Genomic DNA, 15,552 nt, shown 5'->3' with positions numbered 1-15,552 from the left:
TGCAAGAGAATTACCTCATCAATCAGCTCAACCAAAGAGTCTGAGAGTGTCACAAACCTGATCCTAGTCTAGTCTGTGTTTCTTGTTCTAGCCATCCCCAAGTGTCCAGTGTGTACAGAGTCCTGTCAGTGCTCCAAGACAAGCAACACAGAGATCAGTTCCCTTTGCCACTCCCCAGTAAATTGTGAACGTTTGGCATACCAGATGTGCAGGCCGACTCCTTTGGTCCTCATGGAGAAGCTTGGAGCTTAGGGGTTCCTCCCCAGTTATATGGCACTTGGCTCGGGTGGGAAGTCATGGTAAGAATGTGTCTCTGCTTTTCTTTTCTAGCTTTCTTGTGGTTTAATTCACACTCATGCAGGGTACAGAAGTCTTTCAGCTAGTTTCTTGATTTTTACCAAGGGAATTGATTTGTGTGTTGTTGTGAATCAGTGTGTCCATTGAGAGAAGGAGAGTTCAGAGCTTTCTATTATGCCATGTACTGATGTTACCCCTTGTTGGGTGAGTTCTGACAGAGTGTGTATTTAATGACTTGACCCTTTCATCTAATGTATCAAATTGGTGGGCATACGATTGTTCCAATATTCCTTTTTTATGCTTTTAATATCCATGGCATCAAAGAGATGGCCCTCCTTTCATTACAGCTTGTGTAATATGTGTCTTCTATCATTAAGGGACATAGCCTGGCTATGGGTTTATCTGTTATACTGAGTTTCAAAGAACCTGCTTTGGTTTCATTGGGTTTTTCTTGATTTCCTGTTTACAATTTCTGTTCTGACTTTTATTGTTATTTTTCTGTGACCAACTTTGAATTTCATTCCTCACTATCACTGATCTCAGTATTTCCCTGCAGGGTGAAACTGCTTCTGGACACACTTTCTTTCACTTTCAAATCCAACCTAAATTGACTCTAGGTGACATGAAGCCAAGAGAGCTTTTTCTCGCATTCCCTTTGTCATTCTCTGTGCTTATCATTATGAGGACCAGCATGATTTCTATGGATTATTTTCTTTCATTTCTTACCTGTATTATACACAATGGAAGGAAACTCTTGAGTCCTGGCTCATGAAGTTATGCTTTTTATTTTGCGCATGCACAAGAGGTGGCTCTGCATTGGCATACACCAATCGTCTTGTTCGATTTTGTATAGACTACGCAGTACTAGTCAATATTAGAAATGTATTAGCTGTGTGACGACTGAAAGCAAAGCAAGGTTACAAAGCGTGAAGAATAGCAGACACAATGCTGTAGTGAAACTGCTCAGTGATGAGAGGAGAGGTCAGAGAAGGCATTCCCAGGCAGGTCAGGAAGAGGAAAGGAGATGAACGATTCCCCAGATAAGGGAGTTGCAGACAGTATCACAGGACAAGCCTGATGATCGTCGCTTCCTCACACAGGAATGAAGCAGAGCTGGTAAGGAGGTGGCACGGAGGCAAACCCATTGACAATTGGGGTGGTGTCAATGTCCTTTGGGTCAACCAGAGATTTCAAGGTAAAGTTTTGTAAAATTGTGGTCAGGAACAAAAACAGCTCCATGCGGGCCAGGCCCTCTCCTGCACAAATCCGTTTTCCTGAAATCAACAAGCACAAAGAGTACACAGTCCTTAAAAAATATGTTTCAGGCTGTCGGAAAGACACTGTGCAGTAAGTATTTAATGAATGGTTGAATGGATGGATGGAAGGCAGGACAGTTGGATAGACGGATGGACCTAGGGTAGACACACATGCTATCCATAGAACTTTGTGTCTTAACAGGTGTCCTCCTTTAAGTAGATTTTTATTGAGTTTTGGCACTGTGCCAAGTCCTTCATTTAGTCTCATGCAATTAGACATTGTATGTTTTCACCAATCTTGTTTTTCTCTAGAAACACATAGTGTAGTTGTATTTTCTGTTGTCAGTTTGGTGTTGCCATCATCTTTCTTTCTGTTCCTTACAGCCTGTGTTCCCTGCTCCAGCTATACCTACTCTTCATAGATATTAAACATAGCATGAAATTTCATGTTTTATAACACAGGGTTCCTTTTGGTTAAGATGCATTTCTTTAGTATTTTCAGTACCTAGCTCAAATTTTCTCTCTGAATTTCAAAGAACTGGGTCAGCTCTCCAAAGGTCTGGGAATCTAGGGTGTATCATGAGGAGGGCTAGTGCCTGGGCATTGGGATTGCTGTTCATAATCATGGAAAAAGAGCAATTCTGCCAGCACCCAAGTGGGAATTTATGTAAGGTCCAAGTGACCCCCAAAAGGTATCTTGTCCTCTGAAGTAATGAAAGGAAATACTTGTTTTATTACCTGCTGAGAAAGGCATGAAGTACTCGGTCTTCTTAAAGTTGCCACTCTCATCCAGGAAGTGGCCAGGGTCAAACACCTCTGGGTTGGGGAATTGTTTGTCATCGTGCAGCACAGAAGTCAGCGATGTTAATATAGTCGTGCCCTGGAAAGAACACATGAAGATAAACTCTATTACAAAGGAGTCGTGAAGGTGGAGGAAATGTTATAAATTATCTGTTCTGATCTCTGATCTGTACAGATGAGGAATCCTCGGTCAAAAGATGGACAGTAGCATTTTGAGTCAGACAGAACAAGTAATAAACAAGTTTAAGATTAGTGGTAGTGATGCTGTGAACTTGGACTTCAGCTGCATTTGAACCACTGGGTACATGGGTCCTAGGCTGCCAGACCTTCTGAATCCATCTGCTTATCACCACATGTGACACTGGGATATGTCCCCACCGGGTGCTTTACTTTATCACTTCAGTTTTCATTCATATCAAATATGGATTATGGTTAAAAATGGAAGCTTCTGATAGTGGTTGAAATTTTTGGAGCTTTCTGTTTAAAAACGGCTTTTAAAAATAGACATGTGATTTAATAATAGCATCTGTGATAATACAAGTGTAATAAGTATTGCTAGTGTTTATCATTGCTGTGTGGACTGTTTGTGTTAATTTTAAAATATGTGATAGGGTCATTACAGATTAATCCTAGTTTAGAAATACATAAAGGATGATAAAATTAGAAAAATCATTTTACAACAATTCTGTTTAGGATCATTGATTTTTAGCAACTTATCTGTTAATGCTAAAATTGTTGGGTGAGTGATACATCTGATATTTACAAAGTCTTAGTACTATGCCCTAGATTTTTATGAAGTAAATGTAAAAAACCCCAGAGTTTTGTTCATGGAGAAATGTTGCAGATACTGTTTCATTATGTGAACAACAGTGTATAAGCAGTAATGATGTAAGTGACATTATGTGACTTCACTTCTGCAATGAATTCAGAGGGATATACAAAGCATGTATGTGCTTCTCCTGCAGAATCATAGCTGATATCTAATTTCTAGAAAACAATCACATAAAACCAGCCTGAGTGATATCTTACATGACTACTAGCCTGGACATGTCTCAAGGTGAAATGTACGGAAAGGAACAAAGAGGGCAAAGACAACTGATGACAGGAGGCGAAAGGGTAAGGGTGGCCAAATTTCATGCTTGTTCCTTGGCTGGACACTGAATTGAAAAGTAAGAAAAACCTGTAAAGGATATTCCAGGAAAGTTGTGAAGTTGGAGATTGAACCCAGGACCCCGTGCATGCTAATCATGTGCTCTACCACTGAGCTTTACTTTATACCCCTCCCCCCATGGGAAATTTTAAATACAGGATGTACATTAGATAATATTAATGTGTCAATGATAACTCCTGAGTGTAAACGATATTGATCTATATACACAAATTGTTTTACTCGGATATACATATTGAAGGATTGAGGTGTTGACAGATAAATGAACAGATAAATGGATATAATAGTAGATACATATATAAGCTCATATTTTACATATATCTGCACATGTCTTTAACGTTTTTAGTTTTAAAAGATTTTTAATGCAAACTTTGAGGAAAATTGCATTCCTTAAGTTTATCATATAAGAGATCTATAACCTTTTTTTTAAAGTATCCATGTTTATATGTTTCAGTACATGTTTTTTTGAAAATCTACCTTTAAGATGCAAAGGAAATTACAAAGCCAATATGTTACCATCAAACGTTGCTTAACAAATGGGTATTTATACAAAATTAAGGAAGGATAACCATTGCTCAGCAATGCAAGTAAAAATTTACCTGAATGGATCAGTGATCTGAATGTAAGCGCTAGGACTATCAAGTTTTAGGAAGAGATAATGGTAATTCTTTGTGACCCTGTGCTGGAAAATACACTTTAGAGAGGGGGAAAAAAAGAACCCTGTAGAAAAACCAGCCTGGTGTATTGTAAGTGTTCTTTTAGACAGTCTTAGATATTGACAAATAACCATCACCGTGCAAGTACACTCTGCCTCCTGTTTTTGTGCAGATCGTGAGCTAAGCATTGTAAATTGAAAAAAATCAATGAGAATAACCTTTTGTGACACATGAAAGTTAACTGAGATCTAAGTTTGAATTTCCATGAAAACTGGGATATAGCCATTCTCATTTGTTTCACTGTGTCCTGTGGCAGCTTCCATGCTCCAGTCGCAGAAGTGAACACTGGCATCAAACACTCCAAGGCCTCAAAGTCTGAAATATTTACACTCTCGTTCATTATAGATAAAGTTTACCAGCTTCTGCTTAGACCATTATCTCTGCCTTGCTCAATGACTCCAGCTTGGGTAGAACAAATCACTTACTGGTAAAAAGGTAGAATCAACTACCCAATGTTCATATTTGTGTACTGGGATGTCCATGCAGAAGACAGTGCCCATTTGCAATATACACACTGGGAATATGTATGACAATACAATACTCATTCCCTGATACACTGGATTTGAGAGATGGGCAATCCCATTCTGAGTCCTAGTGGATTGTTTCCATTTTCTTAGAAATAGAAATAGAAAGAATTTTGATTAAATATTACTTTAGACCCCAATATTAAAAAAGAAAACTCTGTTCCTCACTGTGTCGTTTGGTGAAAAAAGTGTGGACTTGGAGTCATAACCCTTGTAGCAAATCTGGGATCCTTGAGACATGTCCCATAATCTCTTATTAATTCATCAATTCTGTCTTCTCCAAAGATTGAGATTAGTACTTGCAGCCTTACCCATCTCATTTCTTTCTCCAACAAAATACAAATGTTATTATACTATTTTCTAATTTTAATAGTAATATGTCTTGCCTTCAAGTAGATGAGAGTAGCTTGCAGCATACCCACTAGAAACCCTGAGTATATACAGAAATTGTGTATTAGAAAGCATTAGAACTCCGCTAAACCAGAAATTTGTCTTAATATTCCGTAGTTGGGGGAACCTCAGAGTGGTCAGCTGACACCTCAAGTAAATTTTAGTCTGTGTCAGTGTCCAAATTTTACTCGAAACAGGAGATATTTACATCATTCTGACTGCCTAGTAGGAGAGGAATGAACTCTCTGGAAGAAGATAAGCATCTCTGAAAACTCTGCGTTTTTTCCACATATATAATAATTTAATATTAAACCAAGAGTCATTATGCATTTCAAAGACACAACTAAGTGGCCACAAGTAGAAGACAGGAAGGCAATTAAAATACACCCACATAAGGAACATTTCTCACTTCATATTGTACGGCCAACATTATCTTGATATCAGAAATCTGACGAGAAAATTTTGAGGAACAAATGTCATAGGCCAAAAATCTCCAATGACTAAACAGAGAAGTCCTGAACAAAATGTAGCAAATCAAAGCTAGCTTTGTGTGTGTGTGTAGGAAAATTTAGACCAATATATATAACGGGACAAATAGGTGCAGAAATCAATAGGAAAAAAATTGTGTATCAATCATGACCAAACATAATCATACATAATAAGAGAAGAAGGTAAGCTTTCTTAATGTGATTTTAAAAATTTACGAAAATGTACATAAAACATGCTAAATAGGGAGATGCTAACCTCCCCTCTCCTGTAGATCAGAAATGAAACAAAAATGATACAAAGATATTAACCCAGATACCAGGACAATGTATGTAGAAACTGTAATTAATCTGGAGACAAATTACCAGCAATGATTATAAATGTAGCAAGTTTCCTACAGAAAAAATCATCAAAATGATAAAATTGATTTTATTTCCATATTCCAGAAAAAGAAATGGAAAAGACATTAAAATATTTATGAAAAAAACCAATGTTAAGCACCTAGGAAAAAAAAGCGTGGCAAGTCAATGCACTGAAAAAAACCTGAGAAAGTTATAAAAGCTCCCCCAAATTGGAAGTATTTTTCCATATTAATTAATTCAAAGATGAAAGAAATCATGGTGCTGTGTCTTTCTAAATACATCTAATGTCATCCTGAAAAAATTCCAACAGAGCCTTTCAGTAAATTGAGAAACTGATACTGACATTTGTTTGAAAAGGTAAACAGCTAAGATCAGAGAAGAAAGATAAAATATGTAGAACAAATTTGGAAGACTTACACTACCAGCTGTTAAAATCTGTTATAAAACTTTATAGACCTAACTGGAAATAGCACACAATCCATCAAGCTGCCACACATGTAATTTTGGGGCCTCTCTCATGTTGTATTCCTAGAGGATTGCACCCTTACTGTGAAAAGGGGAATTTCAAGACCCCTGAGGTCAGGAGAAGAGAAACCAGTCTTACCTTCGGGATGACGTAGTTTCTGAATTTAATGTCATGGGTCACCGCATGGGGCACGTTGGTGGGGATGAGGTCAATGTATCTCTGGATCTCGTGCACCACGGCATCGGTGTAGGGCATGCGGCTCCTGTCCTGAATGCAGGGGCTCCGGTGTCTGCCAATCACATGATCAATCTCTTCCTGGACCTTAGCTGATAAGAGACAAGTAAGACTGATGGAAAAAGAGAAATGTGCCTCCCACATTTGCATACCATTTCAGGGATACATGAGGCATTATGAAGGTGTCCCAACATCATTGTACACATCAGTTATGTGACCAGACTGTACCTAGGCATAGAGAGGATCATTGCCATAATGTAAATACATATAAGTCTCCTACAAGCTAGACTCAAGATACATCTGTACATACCTCTATATTAACCTACATGATAAAACAAATGATGAGATGTTTCCAAGTATAAACAGAACATATAGTCAAGACATTATTGTCCTTGCTGAAAGAAAAACAGAAATCTGGTATTAATTTCTACAAAATAATATAGGACTAGAAAAGTTAAATTATAAAGCATGTGTTTTAGTGTATTTGTATATCGTGTGTGTGCAGTGCGCAGTGGTAGTCTCCTCATCCTCTAGCTTCCCACATGCCACCACCCTGAATATGCTAGCAGTTCCTTCTGAAATGTATGTTCTATTTCTAAATGATGACTCACCACTTCTATTTTCAACTTACCTATTTTTAGACAACATCCTCCTATGTGTGATAAGAATTTGCATGTCCATCCCCACCTCATACAAAATACACATAGACACACACAATTCCTGTTACTCCATTATCCCAAACATACTTAGACCACAATCTTTGGCTGTTAGGATATTCATTTCAATATTGTTCTGATTGCATAAACAGGGCTCCCTGATAAAGAGGACTGATTATGTTTGTTTCGGTACATTCTTGGACTTAATCATGTCTCTTTATTCAATTTATAAATTTCTGTATCTTGACCTAGAATTATTTCCAAATACTCAGGTAGGTATTCCCAATTTCGTATAATAAAATTTTCCTATTTTTAGGAAGCCTCAGATAATCACTTCCCTTTTGTTTGCTGTCTTCCTTCATACCTGCTTTATCCACCTAATCCATTTTGAAATGGATATTTTTCTAGGCCTGATATTTAGCAACAGCCCCGACACTTTCATTGTCAGTCATGAGTTCTGATTCCTGGAGCATATGTCTTCCTCTCACATGACTTCAGGTGAGAAAGGGAAAAGAGGGAGAAAAATTTTGGTACAACTGCCGGTCTGAAAAGATCTTTTTTTAGTACACAGTTGGAGAGTTGCTCTTGAATTCTGATGCTGTTCTAAATCCTAATCCTTGACATGTGACCTGACATGTCTCTGAAAGAATTTATAATTTTCTCTGTAATTCTGTTGTTCTGAAATTTCATGACCCTGTGTCTTGGGGTGGATGTTTTTATTTCATTCACTCTACTGTACATGTTGAGAGAATTTTCTATCTACATGGCAAAATTTGGAGGTCTTTTCTCTCTCTCACTCTACAGGGCGAATCTCAGGTTCACTCTCTGTGAATTTTGTCTAGCTGCTTAATTTCAGGAAGCAGGATAGAAAAAGGAGCTCAGAGTCTCTGAACTCAAGAAGTGAATTTTTACCTAACCTTTCTTTTCAGTTGTGCACCTCCCTCTTTCCCCTACCTCTGCCCAGTGTCCCTGAGTGTAAGTCCTCTTAGTTTCAGTTTCTCTAGAGAGTAAACTTCTCTTATCCTACTGGGGAAAAACAATCACCTGATAGAAGGGGTTGTCAAAGGGACGTGGCAGGGAGAGCTACCTTTATCAGCCTATATCTACCCACACTGTCTTCGACGCTTGGTACTTCCAAATACTGAATCTTATAGGATTGTAGAGACGTAAATTATTTCCTCTCATAATGTAACTTCCTTTTCTGATGTTTAGGTCACAAGTTCGTCTCTATACTGACTTCATTATCACCCCTCAGTAAGCTGTGTGTGTTCAGACATTTGTTAAACATTTGTCAGCTGTTTCCTGGCCTCTTCTTGTCCATCTTTAAAAGACTAATTCTCGTTTGTAATAGGTCATAGTCATCTTGAGGGGTCCTGACACGACAAGATAGTGTTTCTAAATTGCTATGGATTTAGTATCACTCTTTAAATGTACTTTTGTAACATAATGTTCTGTGTAAAAAATAAAATGATTGATCACCCTAAATTCTCCTTTTGGCAAGCAGTAGTTTTCTAGAAACAGAATTGTGGGCCACTAAAATACCTTTATCGCATCTTAAGCCTTAATACAATAAATTCTTGTGAATGTAACATTTGAGAGCACTTCGCAGAATGTGGACGTTATCTCAGGCAACCTCACCAAATTTCTAGGATTTCCACCTATGCTTCAATGAGGAGTGTTTCTGTTTTCCACCCCTGTTTAGAACACTGCATTTTCAGAATGAGGATAAATCAAAGTGACCTTTCCATGATAAAACCAGTGTGCAGCCCCAGGCTAATTAATGCCCACTGTGTCTGCTACAAATAACCTCAGAGAGTGCTTTATTACTTTGCTACCTCCCACAGTGTCTTCACTTCTCTCACTCATCCTCCTGTGTTATGTAAAGATGTCCATTATTATCCCTTCGTTAAATTTCAAAAAATTAAGCTGTTCAGAGATTTAAATTTAAATACTTCCCTGTGAGAAACAAGGTGGAAGCACTCGCAGTCTCTTTCCAGTATCTACTTTGAAGTTACCCTGCCCACCATGTTGGTCATACCTGTGACCTCTGGGTGCTTCAGCAAGAGGAGGAGACCATATCTCAGAGTGGTGCTCGTTGTCTCTGTCCCAGCTCCAAACAAATCAGATATCGTGGCTAACAGGTTTTCAACAGTGAACTCTAATTCTTGATTGTGTTTTTCCTAGGAATGATTTGGTAAAATTATTTCACAAGCTAATTTGCTAGCATTGCTGTTAATCCAAAAGTCATACTGCTTTAAGGTTAAGCCAACATATAAACTACAAGGTACAGTTATAGGAAAAACTGCTGTATGATATAACAAAAGTACTGTAGATGAGTTGACTCAAGTATCATTTTCTCCTTATTCCTCACTTGCCTTAAAGTTCCATTCATCAGCCTCTTTTGCATTTAAGTAGGCTGTGCAGCTTACTTTTTGCCAGTAAGATATAAGCAGAAGCCTACTGGTACCACTTCCTCTCCTTCCACCTGAAAAGAAGTGTTTGAGGGAGTTGATAGAGTACACGTCACCTTGGGACAGTAGGGCTTGATCATGAAATAAGGCTTATATTCTAAGTCTGAGTGAAGAAGAATGGAAGGTGTTTAAAATTCTAATGTTTTGGGGGTTCGGGACTATCCCTTACAGTGACAGATGACAAGCCTCCTTGTATATGAGCTGAATAATCCCACTATTTGCTAAAGCCATTGTTAACAGTTTTTCTCTTACTTTTAGATGAATACAATCTTAATTAGTAGAAATAGATAATTAGGGCTATGTCATGAAACATATTATAACTTGAGTCAAGACTTCATAATTCTCTTTTTGTTAAAAAGGTATAAAACTCAATATTGTCTGCAGACTCACCATGAAGGTGAAATTGTGCAAAAGCTAATATTGTAGTTCAACCTAGAAAAAGAGAATGGATGCCCAGAGATAATACAGGGCCATCACTATTGTATTCCACATGTGATGCAATAAGCCGCTTGGTCTAGGAAATAAATATGGGAATGAATTGAAATATACACTTGAAGTGCCACTACAGTCATGAAGACAGAATCTGGGATATTCACTTCCATATGGAAGAGGAGAGTAGGGGTAATGCCAAGGGTATCAGACTGACTGAATGGAGCTGTCGTGGGAAGTTGGGAGAGACAGCAGTTGACAAGTACAGGTAATGTTAGTTTAGGAGTGAGGAGATGATGTGACATGGAATAGGTAACAACAAGCAGTCAGTTTTATACTGAGTGGAAAGGATCATTAACATGAAAAAAAAAGTATATTTTGCACACATGTCACTAGGCCAGCATTGATTTTATGATGCATTTATAGTCTCCAGAGGTCCAATGCCATGTCTAATATTAAGTAATAAAGAGAATCAAGGCAGACTAAACACTCTGAATTTGTGTACTTGTTAGAAAGAGCCATCTCCCTTGGCTCTACCCAAGCTCTAAGCTTGTCAATTAACAAGTGTTCTACAGTCGAATGAGCAGTGCACTCATAAAGCAATATTAGTATTTCCATTACTTGAACTGGATTTGGAGATACAGTGCTTATGTGCATATAGCCTACCAGTATTAGGCTATACAAAAGAATGTTGAATGAAATTAAAGAAAACGTAGATAAAGAACACTCCTTGACATAGATTAAAACATGCAATATTTTTATGATAGCATTAGTGGATTAGCATCACAAAGATGGCAGAAGGAAGTTTCACAAATCAATCTGTTCACTGAAACAACTGCTGGCCATGCACAAAGTCTCTGAGCAACTCTTTTGGTACTCTGGGGACTAAACACTTGCAGCTGATGTGCTTAAGTATAAATGTTGATACATCTATATCTCACATACTGGCTAACATTGCTCATAACCTAGTTCGAAGTCAGGCAGTTATGAAAAGTGTAGACTGTGTTCTAGTACAGCTAGTCAGTATAGCTAGTAGGTCCCAGAGTGGGCAACAGGGAACACGTTTTTCAAAATTGGGATTGTAGGTTTTGATCACTGAGAGGCTGGCACGGAGAATAGCCATTGTTTCAATCTCCAGGGCTTTCATTGAAAAGATAAAGAGAATGCCATCTTGTACTTTTCTGTTTTCTTTAGCTGTAGGTATTTGAGAGAATGCCTGTAAAGTCACTACTTTACTATAGAGATGACAGAAAAGAGAGTCAGGTGCCCACAGAGGATAAGAAAAACAGTCTTGGCAAAAACGATTTGGAAAACTTTCTAAACAGATGAATGATTGTAGTCTTCATCAAGTAACAGTAGCAGTTGTTGGAACAGGGTAAAGTCCTATTTTCAGAGTTATGCAATACAATATATTAAATACTGTCTTCTCAACAGAAAAATTACAAAGCACACATGAAAAACAGGTGATTATGGCTCATTAGCAGCTTTAGAAAGTTGACACAAACCATTGCTGAAGAGGCCCAGGCACTGGACTTAACTAGATAAAAAGCTTAGGATATATGTCTTAGATCTCTCAAAGAGAGGAAGGAAACCATGTGCAAATCACTAAAGAATATGAATAAAGTATAAGAACACATAAGGAACATCAATAATGAGAACATTTTAAAAAGGAACCAAATAGAAATTCAGGAGCTAAAAAGTACAATACTTGAAATTAAAACAAATTTATCAGAAAGTTTCAACCACAGGCTGCAAGAAGCCCAAGAAAGAAACAGCAAACCTGATGATAGGACAACAGAAATTATCTAGTCTGAATAATCGAAAGAAAAAGTAATAAGGAAAAATGAACAGATCCTAAGGGACCTGTGGATCTCTAAATAAACTGTAAAACTTCCACTTTATTGGAGTCCCAGAGAAGAGGGAGAAGGAGCAGTAAAAAAAATGTTTGAAGAAAGAATGGCTGAAAACTTCCAAACTTTGGTTACAAATGAATCTACACATCCAACAGGCTAAATAAGCCCCAAGAAAGATGAAACCAAACAGAGCCACAGCAAGGCACATTTTAATCATAATGTCAAAAAGCAATGACAAAGAGAGATGTTTAAAGCATCAAGAGAGCAGTGACTCATCATGTACAAAGGATTGTCAATAGTAGAAACAGCTCATTTTTCTTCAGAAAGTGTGGAGACCAGAGATTAGTGGAAGGACACATTTAAAGTCCTGAACATAAAGATGCCAACCAAGAATTCTATAACTGACAGAACTATTATATCCATAACGAAGGAGAAATTAAGACATGCCCCAAATAAAGGGTAAGGGGATTCCTCATTAATAAATCTGCCCTACGAGAAATGCTAAAGGAAGTTACCTTTTAGGGTGAAATCAAAAGACACTAGATGTTAATTAAAACCCACATTAATAAGTGAATATGCTTGTTGAAAATAACTAGGTAAATATAAAAGCTAAAATTATTGTAGACTAGTATGAATCTCTTTATTTTCTATACTGTTTAAATGAAAAATGCATTAAACAATCATTATAAATATATTTCTAGGCACGCACCATATAAAGATGTAATTTGTGACACACAAAAAAATAAAACGGGATGAATTTTGATGGGAGCATAGTTAACATGCAATTTAAAACTACTATGGAATCAAATCATACTAGGTTTTTATGACTTTAGGATGTTAAGAACAATCTAAGAAATTAAGGAAAATTACATGCAAAACATTGAAGAGGAAAAAAGGTACACTAAAACAACTGATCAAACAAAAATTATAGATATATTGGAAGAATTGAGAAGCAAAAGGCATTAGGGGAAAATATCAGAGCAGAAGTAAATCCTTCACTATGTCTAATCACTTCAGTTTTTGAAATTCATAAGTTAAGACAGATATTGAGAGAATACATTTTAAATTGTGTATAGAAATATTCCATTTATGATGGAATATAATATAGCTATAAAAAGGAAGGAAACCTGCCACTTGTGAAGCATGGATGGGCCTTGAAGGCATTATGCTAAGTGGAACAAATCAGGATGAGAAAATCAAATATATGACCTCACACATGGAATATAAAAAAAGCACTGAACTCATAAATATGGAGAACACATTGGTAGCTGCCAGAGATGAGGAGTGGTCAAAATGCTAAAAAAGGGGTCAAAAGGTACAAACTTCCAATTATAAAGTCAGTCAGTCTTGGGATGTAATGTATAGCCTGATGACTATATATTGTATATTTCAAAATAGCTGAGAGAGTAAATCTTGGAAATTCTCATCACAAGAAAGAATGCAGTTACCTGTGCTAATAGATATTAACTAGACTTACTGTGGTAATTAATCACTTTGCAATACATGCATGTATTGAATTCTTATGTTGTACACCTGAAACTAATGTTATGTCAGTTATATCTCAATTTAGAAAAGTGTACATTATTTACAAGAAACTCACTTTAGACCCAGAGATGCAAACACGTTAAATCAGAAAGAAGGAAAGAGATGTTGCAAGCAATGAGTAGCCAAATAAAGCAGGAATGGCTATATTAACATTACAAACAATAGATTTTAATCAAAAACAGTTGAAAAGAAACAAATAAGTATGGGATATTTTAGACTCCTTAAAAAAAAAGATAAAGTTGAATTCATCAGGAAGCTATAACAATAAACAGATATTTGTACTAAACATAAGATGCCAAACTACAGGAACCAAGCTTTAGAAGAACTGAATGAATAGGGAGTTGAACAAGAATAGTAGGAGACTTCAGTACCCAACTTTCAATAATGCATAGTCCATCTAGACAAAAGATTGACAAGACAATGTAAGACTTGAACAACACTAGAATCAACTCTACTACCAGACACATAAAGAGCACTCGTCCCAACAACAGCAGAATACACACTCTTCTCCAGTGCACATGTAACTTTCTCTATGGTAGATCATGTATTAGGTCATAAAGAATTCTCAGTAACTGAAATAGATAAAAATGACACAGACTACCCTCTGATAACAGTAAAATGAGTCTAGAAATCAACAGTCAAGTGAAAATTCTAAATTCATGAATACTTAAACATAGAAAAATAAATCTGATAATTCCACATGTGAAGAGCTTAGAAGTTTCAGTTCCGTTCTAAGAGGGAATAAATTGTAAATAACTCTTCTAGGATCCACGAGAGGGGTTAGGACCGAGGGAAGACTGCTGCTTCCAAGATTGGAGAAGTTGGCAGGGAAATGCAGGGAGTCAGATTTAACAGAGAAGAGCCCCACGAATGGAAATCAGTGCCTGGGAAGGAAAACCTAAGTCGTAGTTGAGAAATTGCTGACAGCTCAGTGTGGACAACTCTGAGAGATAATGCACAGGGAGCCCCATCCTACAGGGGCCACCACAGTATTTTGAGGTTTACCTCCCGGAGGTTGACCAAGTTCTCACAGTAAATACTGGAGAAAAATCCCTTCATTTTTCCAGCAGAAGGAGGGCAAAAGGAACGATTTTTAAATGTACTAGAGCACTCAATTCTTCTTAAGAAGGCCTGCCCTCAAGACAAACTAGATAAAAAAAGTCTCACCTGCTGGGGTTTTATCAGACCCTAACTGACCTGAGGGAAGGGAAATATTTAATCCAGGTAGCTCTAGCATTCCATGTGGGAGAAGTGAAATACCCAACTCCAGCCCACTCTAGCTATCCTGCCCCATGTGGAGAGGGAGAAAAACACTGAGAAACCTACGTAAAGTTCAGAGTCCAGAGGCATAGGCTCACTCAAAGTCTGCAATCCCTATTAAAATCACTGCTGCCTTCTTGGCATGAATTGACAAGTTTATCCTAAAAGTCACATGGAAATTTAAGGGACCTGAAAAGCCAAAACAATCTTTGGAAATAACAACGAGAGATATTCTTAATTTCAAAACTAAAAACAAAGCTAGTAATTAAGGCTACCAAATGATGTGATACTGGCATAAGGACTGACATAGAGATTATTGAGTTGAGAGGACAAATAAACACTCGTTTTCTTGTTTACTGAAGGATAGTCATTACAGTGTATCAATTTCTGGAGTACAGCACAATGCCTCAGTTATGCATATACATATATTTGTTTTCATATTCTTTTTCATTAAAGGTTATTATAAGATATTGAATATAGTTCCCTGTGTTATACACAAGGACATTTTCTTTAAGCTGTATTTATACACAGTGGATATGATTTGCAAATTTCGAACTCCCACGTTTATCCCTTCCCACTCTCTTTCCGCTGGCACCCATAAGATCATTTACTATGTCTGCGAGTCTGTTTCTGTTTTG

The 15,552-nt window shown here is 37.2% G+C and overlaps 1 protein-coding gene across 1 annotated transcript in view; it reads right to left on the bottom strand.

The window, feature by feature from the left end:
* Nucleotides 1-1,093: 1,093 nt before the first annotated feature.
* The window catches only part of LOC140699373 (cytochrome P450 2C18-like), a 31,532-nt gene continuing 17,073 nt past the window's right edge, over nt 1,094-15,552 (bottom strand). Inside the window, exons 6-9 of the mRNA XM_072971670.1 lie at nt 9,395-9,536; nt 6,605-6,792; nt 2,292-2,433; nt 1,094-1,571 (exon numbers count right to left, since the gene is read on the bottom strand). Of these exons, the coding sequence (XP_072827771.1) occupies nt 1,390-1,571; nt 2,292-2,433; nt 6,605-6,792; nt 9,395-9,536 (654 nt within the window). The 3' untranslated portion in view covers nt 1,094-1,389. The remainder of the gene's footprint in view (nt 1,572-2,291; nt 2,434-6,604; nt 6,793-9,394; nt 9,537-15,552) is intronic.

This window comes from Vicugna pacos, chromosome 11 (genome assembly GCF_048564905.1).
Source record: "Vicugna pacos chromosome 11, VicPac4, whole genome shotgun sequence".
Lineage (NCBI taxonomy): Eukaryota > Metazoa > Chordata > Mammalia > Artiodactyla > Camelidae > Vicugna > Vicugna pacos.
This window is presented reverse-complemented; position numbering and strand designations above follow the sequence as displayed.